We start from the raw sequence: 19,500 nt of genomic DNA, 5'->3' as shown, positions 1-19,500 counted from the left end.
GCTGGGGTCTGAGCCCCAACACACTAAACAACTCCTTTGAACCCACAGGTTTCAGCACTAACAGGTATCTACTTCACAGCTGTGGGTAAGAAGATGTATTATTTTAAAAGTAAGTGATAGAGGTAAGGTGTCCAAGGGCAGATTGGCGACCATGGGTACCATGTTGCCTACCCAGTTCTAGAGTAACAATTTCTAGTCCTGAAGTGTTTGATTTTAGTAATAAATACTTTTCTGTTTTTTCCTTTTACTTCTAGTCATGGGAAAAGATACATGTTCAGTTAAACAGAATCAGGCTGTTTCACATGTCTGGACTTGGTTGAATCCATGGAGTGTGAGGGACTGATGATAGTTGTTCTTCAGTTAGAATCATTGCATAATGGAGTGCTTTATTATTCTGCAACAGCCGGCATGCTCATGACCTTTAAGTAAGTTTATTAGTTCTGAACAAGGATTGGTTTTCCTTCTTTTGCAGCATCTCTTTCCCTTTTATTAAATAAAATAAAAACACCAGCACCAGGGAATGAGATTTTCTAGAAATGCAGGATCTTATACCACATTTTAAACAAAATTTCAATAGCAGAGCACACACGCACCATTTGTAATTGAGACTCCGGGCGTTGCTAGACCTGCCGGGATAAGCCGGCAGGGAGGCGGGGCGACAGCGCGCTAACTTTAATGCGTGCCGCCCAGCCTCCTAGACAGCCGAGGCGCAGGGATGACGGAAGCCCTGCAGCGTCAGCCTTGTTTGTTTGTTTGTTTGTTAAAGGGGCCACGTGCGGCCCAAAGACTCCGGAGAAGGTAAGCCTTTTTTTTTTACTTAAACCGCCCCATCCGGTCCTGATCCCTTCCCATGCCTTCTCCCTCCGTGTGTCCCGTGTCGTCTGTGCTCCCTTCTCCCTCCATGTGTCCCGTGTCGTCTGTGCTCCCTTCTCCCTCCGTGTGTCCCGTGTCGCCTGTGCTCCCTTCTCTCTCCGTGTGTCCCATGTTGTCTGTGCTCCCTTCTCCCTCCGTGCGTCCCGTGTCGTCTGTGCTCCCTTCTCCTTCCGTTTGTCCCCCCCCCCCGGCCGATGGGCACAGCGCTGAGCGCTGTGCCCAGTCCGCGGCTTTTTGCGGCTACTCGCGAGCGAGTAGCCGGAAAAAGCCACGGAAGTCTCTAGACGTTCTGCAGCCCTGGCCTCAGGCTGGAGCTGCAGAAAAGGCGCGCCATAAGTGACTTCACTTATGGCGCGTTAGAGGAGGCTTCAGTGCGGCCTGGGGCCAGATTCCCCTGTGCGTCATGTGGACGCACAGCAGGGAAACCGGCTCTCAAGGCGCGCTAAGGCATCGTCTAGCAAGGCCCTCCATGAAGGACATGAAAAGATGTAATTTCTACAAGTTTTTAATATAGTTGCATACATGTTTAAAAATTTCTTCTGAAATGAGCATAATTCTTGCTGGCATGAGGGGAGCATCCCATATCTTACCTTGGGCCAGTTAACACATGGCATTCTTCCTTCACAGAGCTTGGTGTTATGTAGGAATGGTGAGAAACTCCTGATGAATCAATGGAATATTTTTTAAAAAAATTGACCTAGTAATTCAAGGAAGAAATGGTTTCATGAAGAAATCTTTCCCTGATGAGGCCCTCCTGGTGCCAACATTGTCATCTTTTCGGTGCCAGGTTAAAACCGCCCTCTTTTCTCAGGCATTTGGTAGCATACAATGAGTTTTAAATTAGGTCTTGGATTGACTTTGGCCGATGGTTTAACCAATCGTTTTTAGACATCCTGTATGTTGTCTCTGTGTGTCATCTGTTTATATGCTTTGTGTGAATGCCTTTCTTTTTGTATTTAGTACAATGTGTTTTAATCGTTTTTAATTTTTTGTGAACCACCCAGAGAGCTTTTGCTATGGGACAGTATAGAAATGCAATACATGATAATGAAAGGAACATAGTCTTGGTGTTGTGTTCGCTTTCCCCTATATCACTACTCCTTGCTCTTTTCTAACAGAAATGACTCCGGAATATATTTTTCTAATGAGCCTGATAGATCTAAAGATGATCCCAAAGGAATGTGGAGTACTTCTTTGCTGAGCATTTCGGAATGATGGAAAATTTGAATTCATAATGTTACATGGAATTAGGTAACTGTGTGCTAGTTCAATTTATATTGATTCAATAACTTAAGAAGCATAAAAGCTTAAAATGATTAAAGAGAAACCATGAAGTTAAGAAGGAACGTATTTAACCATGCTAAAACTAGTTCAGTTTATACTGATTCAGTATCTCAACAACTTAAAGCTTAAATGATTAAGGGAGTTGCATTTAAGAAGGTACATATTAAGAGAAAATGCTATACATTTGACCATGCTGAAATATACAAAAAAATTGTAATAGGCCTGTGCTTAGGAAAGAGCATTGTGCGACTTTATGTAAGTAATGAACCTTTCATGTGAAATGATGTAGTGTCACAACTCATTTGCATCTCACTTAAAGTGTAATTAGGTTTCCCTGACAGCATGGTTTATGGCTGAAAGAGCAGACCTGGCTGCTAAATTAATCCTGAATCCTTCCAGTTAATAATACTCTGCAAAGCAAACTTTACACACTTTAAAGTTCCCAAACTCACACTTTACATGATAAATTAAAAAGGGATGCTAGCAAAGACTTAAGGGATGATGGACCAAATTAATCCTTGAAGCTCATTTTACGTGGAATTGTAACCATTTTCTTAAGAATAGTGTTTGATCTAAATAAGGGAATTGCATTCAACACCGTGTTGCCATTTCACCACATTGATAGATGACTGTGTTAATTCTAATATCCTTAGGCTCCAGGATTTCAAAGGGTTCAATATCCATAAGTGATGGAGAGTGAAATTATCACCACTAATTTCATTAATTGTAGTATGCAATCAACACCTGTCAGTTAGGTAAAAAGCAAAGACTAATATAACAACATGCTCATTATTTTGGGTCAAGGACTGTTCTCAGTCAAGAAAAAAAAAGTACCTGTGGAACCTGGAAAAAGGAACCTGGAAAAAGTAGGTCTGTTTGGTTAGAGGTGTTAACGTTTAGTGCGCTAAATGAAAGCACATAGGGCCACTCTTTTGTTACCAGAAGGCAATTAATTTATTATTTTACTCTGTACAGCACCATGTACACTGATTGTGCTATATTAATAACAATAACAATAATAATGGGATTTCCACTGGAATTGTGTCTTATGAAGAGACCCAACACTGTTGATGTCTCCAAATACCATGTGAATGACAGAACTCAAAAACTCTGCTTGATGAGGAGCCCATACAGTCCCAAGTCAGAATTTCACAAAACTCCAGCAAGAGGAGAATAAAACTTCACCTAGTGTTAGAGAAAAGCATGTATATGAGCTTAGATTCTGGTTATCTTATAGCCTTTTGTGTGTGGGGACTAGGATACCTATTGGATTGTCTTTATATTAACCCACCATAGTCTTAAAGTCATCCTCAGAGTCCCTACTTCAATTAACTCCTGCCATCAAATATTCAACAAGTGGTGACTTATCCTTTTTCTACAGTGGTGCCCTACTGATAGAATATTCTTCCTAGGGACCTTGGGGCATACTTTGGTGTCATTTTGGTGCAGACAGTTTCATTCATTTTAATGCTATCTCTCCAGTTCCTTTTTTATGCTACTCTTTCATATGGATGTGATTTTATTGTGTGTGTTTTAATTATCTCGTGAAAGAAAATACATAACAACATTCTAGATCTTTCTCTTCAGGTAATGCAAGAACATCAGTATAATGTTTTTGTAAACCGCCCAGAGAGCTTCGGCTATGGGGTGGTATATAAATGTAATAAATAGATAAAGCATTAATGTTTACCAAATGTGTAAGGTAACAACAAGAAATAAGAAAGAGATGAAAACAATGTTATATAAAGACTGGTTCATAAAGAAGTACAGAGTTTTATGGTTGGGTAGGTACTAAACTGTATTGGAACTGTCTGTCTGCGGGGGAAAGCAACACTTAAAGGAGTAATCAATTTATTTATTTTAAATTAGCCAAGACATTAAAAATATAGCAAGATACAATTAATTAAATATTTGATATCTCACATTTCAGAATTTGTTGGGTGTTAAGTAACTATTTTTTTCTTGATGACTGATTTGACTTCAGAAGTTCCTGAAATTATGGCCACAGATCTGATGGAGGCTGATTCCAGTCATCTCCCATTATTTCCTTTAGACTGAAATCTTCAAAATATTCTAGACGATGGCTATCAACAAAACATAAGCATAAAAGTAAGAATTGTTAAAGTCCTAAATTAAAACCTTAATAATGACTACAGATCTTTAAAAAGAATTACGGCTTTAGGGTGATTCTGAAATTTAATATCTAGAGCTTCACTACCTCAAATGATACAAACAATTATATAAACATACCTAAATAAATAAAACAGTAATAAAACGGGCTGTAAATTGCTACATGTAAAATTTCTCTTGATTTTGCATGAGACCATCACACATAAACTATACATTCCAGTAATTAATAACATCACATAACTGGATGGTTTACAACACAATCCTTTATGTGTCTACTCAGACTATCGAACTTGATGAATCTTATCCCTAATTAAGTTTGTATAGGATTGTACTCTTCACTACCCAAAGATAGAAATGTTCTTCCAAAAGGTTTCTATCACATTGGTCAAAACATAATTTTAATTGAGTTTTATTAATGTTTTACTCATAAACATTCACAACAGAACATCTTCCCCGATGGATCAGGTACACGGTCCTTGTGTGCTTCTTGATACTGTATTACATCTGTTCTTACAAAATAAATGGCTTTACGGAACTACTTTTGCTATAACACTCAAAGCCTACTTAAGGTATGCTTTTCTTCCACTGGTAGGGTGACCATATGAAAAGGAGGACAGGGCTCCTGTATCTTTAACAGTTGCATAGAAAAGGGAATTTCAGCAGGTATCGTTTGTATATATGGAGAACGTGGTGAAATTCCCTCTTCATCACAACAGTTAAAGCTGCAGGAGCTATACTAGAGTGACCAGATTTAAAAGAGGGCAGGGCACCTGCAGCTTTAACTGTTCTGATGAAGAGGAAATTTCACCAGGTTCCCCATATATACAAATGACACCTGCTGAAATTTCCTTTTCAGTGCGACTGTTAAAGATACAGGAGCCCTGTCCTCCTTGTCATATGGTCACCCTATCCACTGGTCTAGGTAGAATTGTTCTCTAGAAGTGCATCTTTTTCATCTGATACATCAGTTGTGATGCTTCCTTAATGACAAGAATTTTGTGTGACTGAATAAACCCCTCTTATTCCATGGGGTGGGGGGAAATAAACATTGGATCAAGATTTACTGCTATCCTTTGCCACAAAATTATTTCTAGATTGGCCTCACGTTCTCAGGATGAACTTGGTGACTATAGGGCACGTCAATCAATGATCAGCTATTTTAGCTGTCTAATTGGTAAAATTGGACTACCCTCTGGTTACCCAGTTTATCTGCTTATCTTTATTTAATGCTTTTACACTTTATAAAATAGGCTCTAAAGCACTACAAAACTGTCAATACAAAGAATAAACAGAATAAAACTTTCCACAGTAAAGCATGAAGGCTTTTCCAAATTTGTTATATAAGCATGTATTGGCAAGAATCAAAAGGGAGCTTCAGAATCAGCCAGAAAAGCAATTTCAGAGAGTTGTATGGGCTTTGCACTCACAAATTAGGACCTTGCCCCTCTTCAATCTCCTCTCGCGGTATTGGGTAAAGTGCTTCATATGTTCTTCCAATCCCAGATCCATGGATTGCATATGAATTCATCTTGTCTATGCCAGGGGGGAAATAGTTCCAAGGAATAATTGCTGTACCATTCCAGATGCCCCCATTTATATCTGCTTTAAATGCCAGTGCAAGTCCTTTCTAGGCAAAGGGAGGAAATGCACTATAAAAATGTCGTTATGTTATTTTCACATAAAGTTAGTAGTACAGGATACTACGCCACTGTTGTTTCAATATAAATTTTAGCATAGTGTTTAATTATCAAGGTGGCTTTTGATTCACTGTATCCAAACCACTGCAAATCCCCTGAGGGACACAATCTTCAGGCCCCTCAGCTATCCTGCATAAAATACCCTGGGAAATAACACAGGTGAGATAGTGGCCCGTTTCAGATACCACATTGGAATCCTCCAAACTATGGTCTTGAGCTCTGATTCCTTGGTCTTCTTCTCTCCATAGTTTGCTCTGGTATCCAAACTATGGATAGCAGAAACTTTCAAACCATAGGTTGTAGCAGTTTTGAAAACTTTGGTTTGGAGATTAACACTAGCCATAGTTTTCCCAATTTGGTCATCCAACAAAACTATTGTTAGAACAATCAAGAAATGGAGGAGGGAATTAGCACGTGAAAGGGTAGGAAGAAATACATGAGCTTGCAAGTATATTCCTGTTCATGACCCTCCAAAACCAGAGAGAACTAAATTAATGTAACTTTTTTAGACTGCCAGATTATACTGTATTATACTATTGCCCTGTTTTAAAGTAGTTGTGCGATGCCTAGAGAACTAGTTTTATAGATATCTAATAAATACAAATAATATACTTACTCATGACTGAATGGGGATCCGAACACAGATCTCCCACTCCAAGTCTGACACTCTGCCCACTATGTCCCACCTGCCCTCATATTTGTACGGTAATACTTGCTGCAGAAATAAAATTCTTTTCCTGATTCTGTTTTTTATAGTAAGAAAAGTTGGACTAAGCTATTCTTATTTAGAACTGACCCAGTCATGTCTGTAAATGAAGAAGTATATCAAACCCAACTGGAAAAATAAGCATTTTTTTATATATGCTATATCATTCCTACTCTGTTCATACTGCATAGATATAAGTTATGTCAAGCTATAGAAAAATGGTATAGTATTGTTAATGAAACAGTGCTTGATGCTGTTCAAAATTCTAAAACGTGATAATATGCAAATAATGTATTATGCTTTTCCATAGCATGGCCCATGGTTATTAGTTTCTGAAATGTGAAAAGCCTTTTTTCTGACTCTATGGAAATGTATGTGAATTGCTTATAATGGTTTTAAAGAGTGCTGAATTGCTCAGCACTAAATAGTATTGAATAAATAGTCTCAGATAAATTTATAGTATAATAAAAACATTGAAGTAATTGCAAGAGTATTCACAACAGGTGAGTATTTTTATTAATTTGATAGAATAAGCTCCGTGGAACCAATTTGCAAGTGATTTGCAGATGTGCTGGCATTACCTAACTGTATTACTATGATTTATGTTACAAACACTAATGCAGATGATGAAATGAATTTATTGTCTGTAATTACCACAACAGAAAAAAATTAGAAGGAAAAAGGAGAATTTAAAAAAAATCCTCAAAACCACCATGATTGGCTATTTAAACTCTGCTCACAAAGCAAAAGGTGGAAATCCATTAATTTAATTTGACTGAAGAAATTGATTATACCATGATTTGTAATCCCTTGAAAAAATCTTTAATCAAATGACCTTAACTGATGTTGAGAAAGTAGTATCTATGCGTCCCTTTATTTCATACATTTACTTATGACTAATTTCCATTGAACATTCATTGAAAATTATTCATGAATGCATTTTGGATAATGTCATTGCTAGGGTTTCCATTAAGTTAAATAACTGTCGTAGTAATCAAATAACTTAGTACAAATATATTAGCATGAAATAAACTGTATTTTACATCTTTCTATCTTCAATCTTGCAGTGAACTAGACAGTCAGTTAGGTTGCAATCCTCCTGGTAGTAAATTTCATTGAGCTCAACAGGGTTTACATTTGAGTAAGCATACACAGGGTAGGATCTAACGGTAACCTACCACTGCCATTGAGCACCACCGGTTTCCGAGCACATGTGGCTGATGCATACTACTGGTGGTGGCGATGAAGTGCTTCCAGGGGCAAGCCCCCAAATGATTGGAAATGCAAGTTTCTGGAAGGGGCAATTTGCATTTCCAGTCATTTGGAGGCATGGCCCCAGAAGTGCTATACTGCCGTGTCCACAACCAAGGCTAGCTGTGGCTACACCATGAACCAGCTGTGTTTGTTGCCACTGGAAGGGCATCGTTGGATCCTACCCATAGGATTGCACTGCTGATATGTTTATTTTGTCCCTTATATACCCTTGTTTCACACAGTTGCCTGCACCTCCAAAGATGGGCACATGAAATTATTTTTACTTCATCTTCCACAGTAAAAAACAAAAACAAAAAATGATGTGGGTACAAGATGTGCATATAATCAAAACCACCCCTTTCATGTACTTAGAGTGATGGCCAAAATAGATCTGTCTTTATGATGATGCCAGTTATTGGTCAATCAGAAAAGTTCAGCTGCCACAGAGAGGCAATTCTTTGGAAAGTGTATGGTCAGTTTTCACTTTCTTGCTGGCATCTCTAGTGAAAGTTATTCAAGTAGGGGTATAAAGCTAGTCACTATCTTCTAAGATGCAGAGGAACCAAGTTAATGATTTACACATATCTCCTATAATGTCAGCATACAACAATGTGCAAATTGTTGTGTACATAAAACATGAGTGTTACATAGGGACAGTAATAGTTCAACCTCATTCGGGTAGGAATATGGAAATTATTCCAGGGGAAATCTACTTACTTCAAGACAGTCTCCTCCGGAGAGAAGCAATACAAGATGTTGGCCATGCCTAGCAAAACAAAAACCATGAGGAAGAGGAAGGAATTCATTGCATTATAAAAGCATAGGAATACAATATTGTCAGGGCAACATTTACTGAATTTTACAGCAGAGAACAAAACATCATAGAAATCTCCTAGGCTGGAAAATTTGGTATGGCAACTTCATTCTCTTCCTAAGAGAAGTAAGCGACCACAGTGATGCTGGGAAAGCCATGTCTCTCTATACTTGTATATCCATAAAAACACGGGCTGTAAAAGATTATCAAACATTTTCCTGTAACCTTAGGAAGGCAGCTCAAACAATTCCTTGACCTAGGGAAGCTTCCTATGATGGTGAGAAACATTCAAGTATAAATCTAAAAAAATAATAACCATGCATTATTATTTTAACATGGGGAGAACTTACGGGCAGAGTTCCACTTCCAGGTAGTTTCTTGTTGCACTATTCAAAAAGAAGGATTCAACCACTGTGAAAGAAATAATGTCAGCATGCTATTTAGTAGGAGGCAGGGGTGGGGGGAAATCAGCCATAGAATTTTGTTCTTATTACTATTATTGTAAAACATGTTCTTAATCTATCTTTATCTTGTTTTTCCTCGCAACTATTTCCTGTTTCACAGACTGATGAACTCAAAACCACATAATAAATAATTGGCTGAGATATTTCAATATAGGTTCCCTGGGCTGGATCTAATGATTTATCTAACAGCTTTTTAACTTCTAGCTGAATCTCCATCACCATTAAACTTATAGGCTGGAATCCAAAGAGAACTTTTAGCCATGTCTAAGAGTATGGACATACCCAGTGAGATCTTTAGACTTTTCCCCCCTTCAAACTACATGCTGCCATGCCATGTCACATGCTGCCTTTGAAAACCTACACCATTCCATAAGTGGCTTACCATGCTATATGTGAGAGACTCAATGTCAAAGCACCTTTGGGCTCATGCAACTAGTTACTTAGTTCTTTGGTAGTTTGGATCCAGACATATCTATTGCTGTTATACAATGTCTGTAGATAATCCAGCTTCCTGCTTCTGGAACATTAGAACTTCAACAAAGTTCACGACAGGAATTGCCATATTTTTATAGGCCAGGATCCAAAGAACTATTTTATGCATACCCAAAGCATTCTCCATGGTGGTGGTGCCATTGTGAAAAATAGGCTCTCACAGCATACCACAAGCCACTTTGGCAGGGCCAGCACAAGGGGAGGTAAGGTTGGGCACCTGCCGAGGGCCCATACCGCAGCAGGGATCCACTGACCTGCTCTTCTTCACCATTGCAACTTGCTTGTTCACCTGCTTCATGCTCTGGCAGACAATGATGGTGGTGAGAAGGAGGAACAGTAGATGCTACTGCCTACTTGCTCACCAGCTCTCTGCCCGTCAAGCAAGCAAATGGTAGCGACGGGGAGAAACAGCAGCTAATGACAACGGTGGGGAAAAGGTAGACTCACCAAGGGAAGGAGCCCATTGATGGTGTCTTGCCTAAAGGTCCTCAAAAAGCTAGACCTGCATTGCACTTGAGAACTCTCCTCAATTTCAAATAAGAACTGCTGTTTATGAAAAAAAAAAACACCAAAAAATATTCTGTGGACATGCAGAATTAGTTTCACAGAGGTGGTGGTGGTGGTGGTGGTGGTGGTGGTGGTGGTTGTTGTTGTTGTTGTTGTTATTATTATTATTATTATTATTTTGTTCATTAAAATGCCACCATGTAATTCAAAGCAGTTCCATGTTGAATAGATGTTATTTATGGTTCTTCAAGTGAACGAAAAATACAACTCTGAGCTTTCCTACCCAGGCATTTATTGTGCTCTCATCATTCCCTACTCATGGTGGTTTATGTGTTCTTCAGACGATGTCATAACCCTGCAGTTTCATTTTTGTTTTTAAAGAGCCCTTTCTGCAAGTTTTTTTAGAATGGGGAAAACGTATATTATTTAAAGAAAACCAAAGAAAACACTCTTTCTACTTATACCAAAGTGCCACCTACAGGTTATATAGAGGGTAAGAAGGAAAGTGCTTGGATCTCAATTCTGTGATGAAACTGAAAGTAGATCCAGCAGATTAACAGTTTTGTGTAGAAAAACCAGGGCAAGTTCAAATAGTCACTTTGGTTAAAAAACAACAACTTGTCTTAAGTATTATTTCTACAAATAAATATTGGTTTTTGTTGTTTTTAAAAAAATTATAAGCATTTGTATGGTTAAATAAAAATGCTAGCTAATCCAGGTTTTTTAGGCCTTAAAAAGCATTACCACTTTTTTGTTCTGAAATTTTCATTAAACCTCACCTTCATAGTCCCAAAGGCCATCAAAAGGTTCCCCAGGTTTGCCAGATGGAGCTGGAGGATCATCAAAGAACAAGGAGCTCACTTCCATTACTAAGCCTTGATCACCAGGTTTAAATTTGATTGTAACTGGTGTGTGCATAACTTGTAAGCTGTCCCAAGTAGTTTTTATTTTATATTCTACCTAAATAAATACATGAGAACACATAAGGAATTGTGTGATCTGGTTCCAACAGACTATGCTTTAATCCTTTTGAGACAATTATTGCTAAACAAATTTCCTAATTCAGGAGTAGGCAACCTTTGGCGCTCGTGAGCACATTAGGCAATTTGAGAAATTGTCTTGGGCACCACCACAAAATGAACACCCTATAACCGAAAGCATCAGACTGTGGCCACCTGCTATTTTCATTTCCTAAGAATGTCTCTGAACCACACGTATGGCCCATTAATATGCGAGCAGCTAAAGGTCCTCCTTTGCTTTGAAGCAATCAAAACTGCCAGGAAGAAATTTTACTTTAAAAAATAAAATAAAAGGAAAAGGAAAAAAAGAAAAAGTGGGGGGGGCACCTTGATGGACACCAAGAAAGGTGTCTGAGGGTGCACTGGTGTCCATGGACACCATGTTGACTATCCATACCCTAACTTATTGATTCTTTGGTATGTCTGTAATTTTGCAATGAATTATCAACTCAAATATCATACTAAAATATTTGTCCATGTTACTGTATTCCTCTAGAGCCAAACATTTCCCCCAAAAAGTGTCCAATGTGCTAAGTCAGATCCCTAATCAATTTAAGCATGCTTGGCTTGTATTTAGGAAACTAAACTACTAAAAAGTGCACCATGTTCGTCTTATACGCTGCATAAATATTTCAATCGTTTTTCCAACAATTTAAAGAAGCTGAATTAACACATTTGATTAGAAACAAAAATTCAATACACTTAGACTGCAATCCTATACCCACTCACTTGGGAGTAACCTCCATTAAAACAGGTCATATGTTACTTTCAAAAATAATGCAAAACAGGGCATCAGTTATTAATATTAGCAGAGTATATGCCCTTCCAAACTGAAGTGTAACTCTTCTTCTCAGGGATTATAGGACAGCACCATGACCCAGTTCGCACAATAAAAAGCCACTGTGTCTAAAATAAACCAGAGCTGGGGGCGGAATTATGCAAATTATACCCATTCATGCACCATGGCTCACAACAATCCACTATGGCTGGTTTACCAAAATGGACAGTCATGAGGATAGAGTACATCTAACCTTTAGCTGCTGGATTGAGCAGAAATAAAAAGTTCTGAACAGCAAAGGAACTCCACCATGGCAGCTATTCATTTGGCACTCTCCCAAGTCAATGCAAGATAACCATCCCTTTACAGAGTTTATATGACATTCAGTGGGAAGTGCAGTATAGTTTCATTTAACTCAACATTTTTAAGCAATAGATTGAGATAAAGATATAGAAAGGTAACAACAGCAGAGACTTTGCCATTATATTATATTTAATTTTATTAAGTGCTATGAATATTTCTAAACATATTTACACAGTATTCTTACTTTCTTAAAACGACATTTTGAGTGATGTAATTCATATACAAATGCTCACCTCTCTTGTTTCAACCCTTAGGATTTTTGTCTCATGATGACTGAAGGGTACATTTTCACTTGAGAAGAAAAGTTACATGTACAGTATTAATAGACCATTGGAAATTGCTTGGATTAATCTCTATTATTACAGTGTTCTGTTTTAATTGTGAAACGCGATGTATCCGCTTAGAAATGGCAATCAAATTAGGATTATTCCTAACTGAATCTGTTTTAAAAACAATTCTAGAGAGCAGTCTAGAAGCAAACTGAGTGAGGATCTCGTAAGCACAACATTGATAACTTTATTCTCCCATCTAGTGGCAAGAAACAGTAAGAATCAAGATTTCAGAGAGAAACTTCAGTGCAGTAATAAAGGGAGGGGCAAAATATGTATTATTTCTGTGCTCATGTGGGTGGCAAAACACAATTACAATGAAAAAAGACAGCAACCCCAAATTCGCATTTCCAAAAGTGTAATTAAATGATATATTTTGCTACATTTAGTTTTTATTTTTTTAAAAAAATCTCCGCCCGTGTTCATAACTGTAATAAACTAATAATGAAAATGTGCACTGCTGTTTTGCATATCCTCATCCACATATCCCTTAATATACATAATACGATGCCACCAGGAGCTTAAAGGGAAAAGACGGAGAACAAGAGACAGACAACAACATTATTGCTACCCGCTAACTAATCTTCTGCACCCTGCCTCAAAAATCAAGGCTGAAATCCTTGCCAGATCATTGGAGCCATCCTATGCATGCTTGAGATTAGTTTTCATGGAATTCAGTGGGACAAACTAGAAATGGGTTGGTCTTTTAGTCTGTTGAAGATAGAAATGTCATTGAACTCCCCAACCTGAATAACCCACATTGCTCATCAGCCTGCCTGCACCAATACAGCAGAAACTGAGGTAAGAATTTGGAGGATTGTAGACCAAATGTGTTCACCATATGCAGCTACACTGCACTAAGCAAAGCATGGATGGGGTAGGAGTAGAGAAACTTCTGGCTTATTTTGTTGAGGCAGTAGCTAAATCTTGTCATTTTTTCCTGTATAATATTGCCAGGATTCGATCATTTTTGTCTGTCTCTTCTGCCAAGACGCTTGTTCATGCGCTGGTTATTTCACGGTTGGACTACTGCAACCTTCTTCTCTCTGGCCTTCCTTCTTCTCACATCAGTCCGTTGGTTTCTGTTCACCACTCTGCCGCAAAGATCATCTTCTTGGCTCGCCGCTCTGACCATGTTACTCCGCTTCTGAAATCTCTTCATTGGCTTCCAATTCACTTCAGAATCCAATATAAACTTCTCCTGTTAACCTTCAAAGCTTTTCACGGTCTAGCTCCTTCCTATCTCTCCTCTCTCATCTCACACTATTGCCCCACTCGTGCTCTTCGCTCCTCTGATGCCATGTTTCTCACCTGCCCAAGGGCCTCTACTTCCCTTGCTCGGCTTCGTCCATTTTCTTCTGCTGCCCCTTACGCCTGGAACGCTCTTCCAGAGCATTTGAGAACTACAAGTTCAATCGCAGCTTTTAAAGCTCAACTAAAAACTTTTCTTTTTCCTAAAGCTTTTAAAACTTGATGTTGTGCGGACTTTATAGTTAGTTTTACCCTAGCCTGTGCCTGCTTACCCTACCCTGTGCCTGTTGGCATTCTCTTCCCCTCCTTATTGTTTTACTATGATTTTATTAGATTGTAAGCCTATGCGGCAGGGCCTTGCTATTTACTGTTTTACTCTGTACAGCACCATGTACATTGATGGTGCTATATAAATAAATAATAATAATAATAATAATAATAATAATAATAATAATAATAATAATAATAAATGGATATATGCAAGCACCATGGTAGCTCTGCACCTTTTCACACTTCTTCTATGCATATGTTCTAACGTAGGGGTTTGCAGAATGAAAAAAACCATTATATGGCTCAATTCAGATCCGAACTAGATGAATTTAGTTTGGCCTTCAGACCTCATGCCAAATTATGTTTAAGGAAGCTTAATAGAAGTTAGTGTAATGTCTGAATAGTCGAACCATAGCGTCAGTGCAACTGCCAGAGCAGAATCAGTAATCATGGTTTAAAGCAGGTTTGCAAACCACGATTTGGACTAACTATAGTTTTGTGCAGTGTCTGAACTGACAAATAGTTGCAGCCATTGTCTCAGAAGCTGCTGCAGGGTGGAGATTCGAGGGAAGCTACAACACTAAACGCCAAGAGAACTGAAAGCCATAGTTTTCCAATTGTATGTTTAGAACCAAGCTTCCAAACTATGGGTTGGATGCAGATTTAGGCACATGTAACTATTCCACCATTTTAAAAAAATTGTGCTGTATTTACTTTTTTGCAGGTTCACTGCTTTGAGCTATGAATGCAGAAGTCAGGCATGAAACTAGTACAGCAGAAAGAAAAACTGACCGTTCCCTGGCTCCTTTGTATGCCACTAACCCCCCAAGTGGGGGAGTTGGGGAAAAGGGTACTTCCAAACTTAGGGGTTCTGGTGCTACTACTCAAAAGATGTTGTGCAGCTATTCTGTCTTTCCTAGGAAAATTCTGGAGATTACAAATGGAAGACATTGTCATCCCCCCGCCCTTTCTGTGAATAATGCAGGGCAAATGCATAATAAAACGCTCATCTGGAAGTATCCTAGGCCAAGAAAGTTCTGTCAAGTTAAACTTGAACTATTTCAGGAAGCATTTGGTAGGGTACAGGTATAGCATCATGTACATTGATGGCGCTATATAAAATAATAATAATAATAATAATAATAATAATAATAATAATAATAATAATAATAATAATTCTAGTGGATAAAACTTATTTTGGATTGAACTGGAATATTAAATAATGGCTTGAGGCCCAACTTGAGATGTAACATAATGACTCTTCTAGAATTTATGGGAAAAATCACAAAATATTGCATTGAGTTGTGCTACATCTTGTAACTGTTTGAAAGAATGCACTTAAAAGAACGATGAGGAAAAAATACTTGGTAGATAGATTTACGGATCTTCCTGCAGATGTGATCTATTGTTTAAACAAACAAAAACCAACAATAAAAATCTTACTTTAAAAGAGACAAGAGAGAGAGAGAGAGAGAGAGAACGAACCACATCATTTCTAGAACTTATAGCTACAACCACAACATTCCCATAGGACCTAAACCTGACAAGCAGTGGCCAAGGTTTGCTTCTCCACAAACAAATAGGATTACTTTCTGCAGCACTTATAACAGGTTCTTTAGTAAAGAATATTTCATCCCTATATACTTTAACAATCTTACTGCTGAAAGAACAGGAAAAGATTTTGTTTTATCCACACACACACACACACACACACACACACACACACACGAGTTTGTTTATATTGAAATAGCTCATAACTATCTCTTACTTACAATAGGGTAAAGCCTGTTTTATCTTACAAAAACCATTATATAAGAAAAAAAAAAGCAGAAGCAAACATATGCATTAAACCAACATGAAACCAAGCCTCTCAAACTGATCACACAAATAAAGCAAAGTTATGCAGTACCTGTTTAGTATGAAGTGGTGCACAGGGACAATAAGGCGTGTAACTATAAAAGTTACAGCAAATAAAAACTTCATGTCTGAAAGCTATCAGACAATATAAAGTTCACCACACGTTATATACCACAGCTACTCTAGGAGACAAGGAGTCATTTGGGCTTCTGAGACGTTTACTTTCAAACAGAGGCAATTAATAGCACTTGCTAACCTTGATAAGTTTTTAATAATTAACTACGTTTTAACTAATGGCCTATTTTTATAGTAAGGGAATAATTTAATTTTGATATTTTAAATGTACACCTCATCATTGCAATAACAAAGGTTAAAAAATACGGGATTGGATCCAGCCCAATTCAGATATTATAAATGTAAGTAGGCAAAACACACAAGAGGGAACGAGCAGAGCCAGTGGCAAGAGTAGGCATGGCTAGGCTCTTGCAGAAGGCCAACACCTCAGCAAAGGCCCACCAAAACGAACCCCTTGGAGTTGCTCCTCCTCTTCAACCCTGCAACCTGCTTGTTTACTTGCCTCTTGCTCTGGCCCAGACAATGCTGGTAGCGGTGGTGGTGAGGATCAGTAGATGCCACTGCCTACTTACTTACAGCCTGTCATACAAGCAAATGGTAGAAGTGAGGAGAGAGAGGATGAGGAGCAAGAGTAGCTGGTGACAATGGTGGGGAGGTCAACATACTGATGGAGGGTGTCCACTGAGTGCACCTTGTCCCAAAGTCCTCCAAAACCTGGAGTTGACACTGTCATGGACGGCAATGTTTTGAAAAGGCCATCCTCTCTCCGTAAAGGATCTCCATGCTATCCAGAACACAGATTTTCCAGCATTCAAAATCACGTGGAGAGCCTCCACAAATACAGGAAATTTTCTTCAGAATATCACCCTCCAGGAGTATAGAACAGATACGGGTAGGAAGGTAGTGTGCTTCCCCTCCTGTATTTAGCCTACTCTTATAATGCCTGAAAAGGGATTTAGTCATACTTAAGTTACATTGATTTCAATGAGTCAAGTGAAAACAAGACTAAGTGGAATTCTTTCCTGATGTGAATGTAAATGAGATTCCAACCCCCATCACTGTTTTTGCAATATACTGTGACCTAGATTTTGCTCTTGTTTGGAATTAGCTTTTATGGTTTTATAATAAATCACCTTGATCACTTATTGAATGGAGGGGCAATTCATTAAATTAATGATTTGTTGGAGAGTGATATCTTGTATTTCTCAGCTACAAGGAAAATAAAAACGCAGTCTGTAAGAGTCATCAGGGCTATGCTGGCTAGGGTTGATAGGGCCTGAAGGCCAAAACCCATGTTGCCCACCTCTGCTTTTAAAAAAAATATAACTCATTTTTGCAGTTGGGATTCTCAAAATTGAGCACAAATAATAAAGCTTTAAAAAAAACACAATAGAGAAGGGACAAATACTAAATCAGGACAAGTCCCATATATATTGTTCTGCGGTAAGAAACTGGTTCCATCTGTTCGATCACTAACCCTTAACCCACAGGACGGTGCCTTTTGCCAGTTGTACAGTGCTTTCCTCTGGCTGTACAAGACCAATACCAAGGCCAGAAACAGAGTGACAACCAGTGGAGCTACGATAGGTGCTATACATTCCCTGTGGCTAAATGCCATATATTTGTTTGGCTATCAGGTTCTGAACTAGTTGCCATTTCCAAACAGCCTTCAAAAGACAGCTGGGACAGCTGGCAAACCAGCCAAAGCTGATAAAATATGCTCTTGCTCATTACCTCAGTCTGGCAACCTGGAAGGAGTTGTGAATCTAGTACTCCCAAGCTACAACCCTTAACTTTCTGGGGAAACTGTGACTCTATTCAAGATAGGCATTTCTGGCACTTCACTGGGACAAGGGTAACCTCCATGAGCCACTCTGGGCATTTCTACACAAGGCTTTTATTGTGTGCTCATAATTGGTCCCTCAGATTTTTGTGGGTTCGTTATACAACGTTGTCAGCTTCCAGGCCCCCTCCCATGCTTTTTGGCCATTAAAGCAGTGTCATTTTCAATGGGGGAAACCCGATAACACAGTGGTTCTCAACCTTCCTAATGCCGTGACCCTTTAATACAGTTCCTCATGTTGTGGTGACCCCCAACCATAAAATTATTTTCATTCTTCTCTACACGATCCATTGTCATGGGATGGTTTGCTAATGAAAATAATACATAACAATAGCTTTAATAATACAAAAGTTGATTCATGACATAGTTCAGTCAATAGTTTCCTAAGACCATCGGAAATATGTGTTTTCCGATGGTCTTAGGCGACCCCTGTGAAAGGGTCATTCGACCCCCAAAGGGGTCCCGACCCACAGGTTGAGAACCGCTGCGATAACAGATCTTAACCCACTTTGAAGCATGATAAATTTCCAGTGAATTTCTGGAATCCTACTATATCACAGTGCCATCTAGTGGCTGAATAATGAAACATATAGAACTTGCCCCAAAAGAAAATCCCCAAGGGAAAACATGTGTAAAGAAGGCGATCTTAATCCTGTAAGGAATTGAGAAGTAGACGCTCTGGTAAGGATGTGGGCACTTTCATAAAGTCCATTATTGACTCTAGAAATGCAGCTACAGGTGCATTTGACTAACATTTGCAGAATGGTTAGGATTAATATTTAAATCTCAAGAGCGGTCTGAAGACTTGAATTCTAGAAGGAATGCTCTAGAAATATTAGCCTAAGCATAGAATGACAATTGCAACAAAGAATCTTGTGGCACCTTAACAACAAGACAAGTCTTGTGGCACTTTAAAAACTAAATTTTATTCTGGCATAAGCTTGTGTGGACAATAACACACTTTATCCAATGCCCATTTCATGATGAACTGGCATATAGTCTATGAAAACTTTAAGTCCGAATTAATTCCTTTGTCTTTAAGGTACCAAAAACTTGTTTTTGTTGCAATAGACTAACATGGCAACTCCCTGGAAATATCAGTTGTATAAGCTAGTCACCAGCCTAACATTTCATGTCTGCAAAATTACTGGTTAAAACAGTTGCCTGCCATCTAAAGGAAAGGCAGAGGACAAAAGACCTTCTGAAGGTGGAATAAAACATTCTTAGATCATATATCGAATGGCATTTTCACAAACTTGGAAATGGCATTACATCAGCTCAAGTTTGCTATCTGTGATAACCTGAAGATCTCAATGCCTTCTCTTTGTTACCAAAACTGTAAACATTATTTCAGAACATTCATACTGAAGAAGCAAAAATTACTTTGAAGTACTTCAGGACATAACAGGGAGCAGCTATTTAAACATCTCCTTTCCAATCTTATGACAGAACACAGAAACCTAAAACTGACTGAAGAGCATAAACCCAATATGT

At 38.5% G+C, this 19,500-nt stretch overlaps 1 protein-coding gene across 1 annotated transcript in view; it reads right to left on the bottom strand.

Annotated features, from left to right (window-relative positions):
- Window positions 1–3,830: 3,830 nt before the first annotated feature.
- The window catches only part of LOC134404976 (UPF0462 protein C4orf33 homolog), a 17,379-nt gene continuing 1,709 nt past the window's right edge, over window positions 3,831–19,500 (bottom strand). Inside the window, exons 3-8 of the mRNA XM_063136030.1 lie at window positions 12,615–12,672; window positions 11,001–11,181; window positions 9,109–9,169; window positions 8,662–8,710; window positions 5,715–5,914; window positions 3,831–4,241 (exon numbers count right to left, since the gene is read on the bottom strand). Coding sequence (XP_062992100.1) covers window positions 4,154–4,241; window positions 5,715–5,914; window positions 8,662–8,710; window positions 9,109–9,169; window positions 11,001–11,181; window positions 12,615–12,672 — 637 coding nt within the window. The 3' untranslated portion in view covers window positions 3,831–4,153. The remainder of the gene's footprint in view (window positions 4,242–5,714; window positions 5,915–8,661; window positions 8,711–9,108; window positions 9,170–11,000; window positions 11,182–12,614; window positions 12,673–19,500) is intronic.

Source organism: Elgaria multicarinata, chromosome 10 (genome assembly GCF_023053635.1).
Source record: "Elgaria multicarinata webbii isolate HBS135686 ecotype San Diego chromosome 10, rElgMul1.1.pri, whole genome shotgun sequence".
In the NCBI taxonomy this organism is placed as follows: domain Eukaryota; kingdom Metazoa; phylum Chordata; class Lepidosauria; order Squamata; family Anguidae; genus Elgaria; species Elgaria multicarinata.
This window is presented reverse-complemented; position numbering and strand designations above follow the sequence as displayed.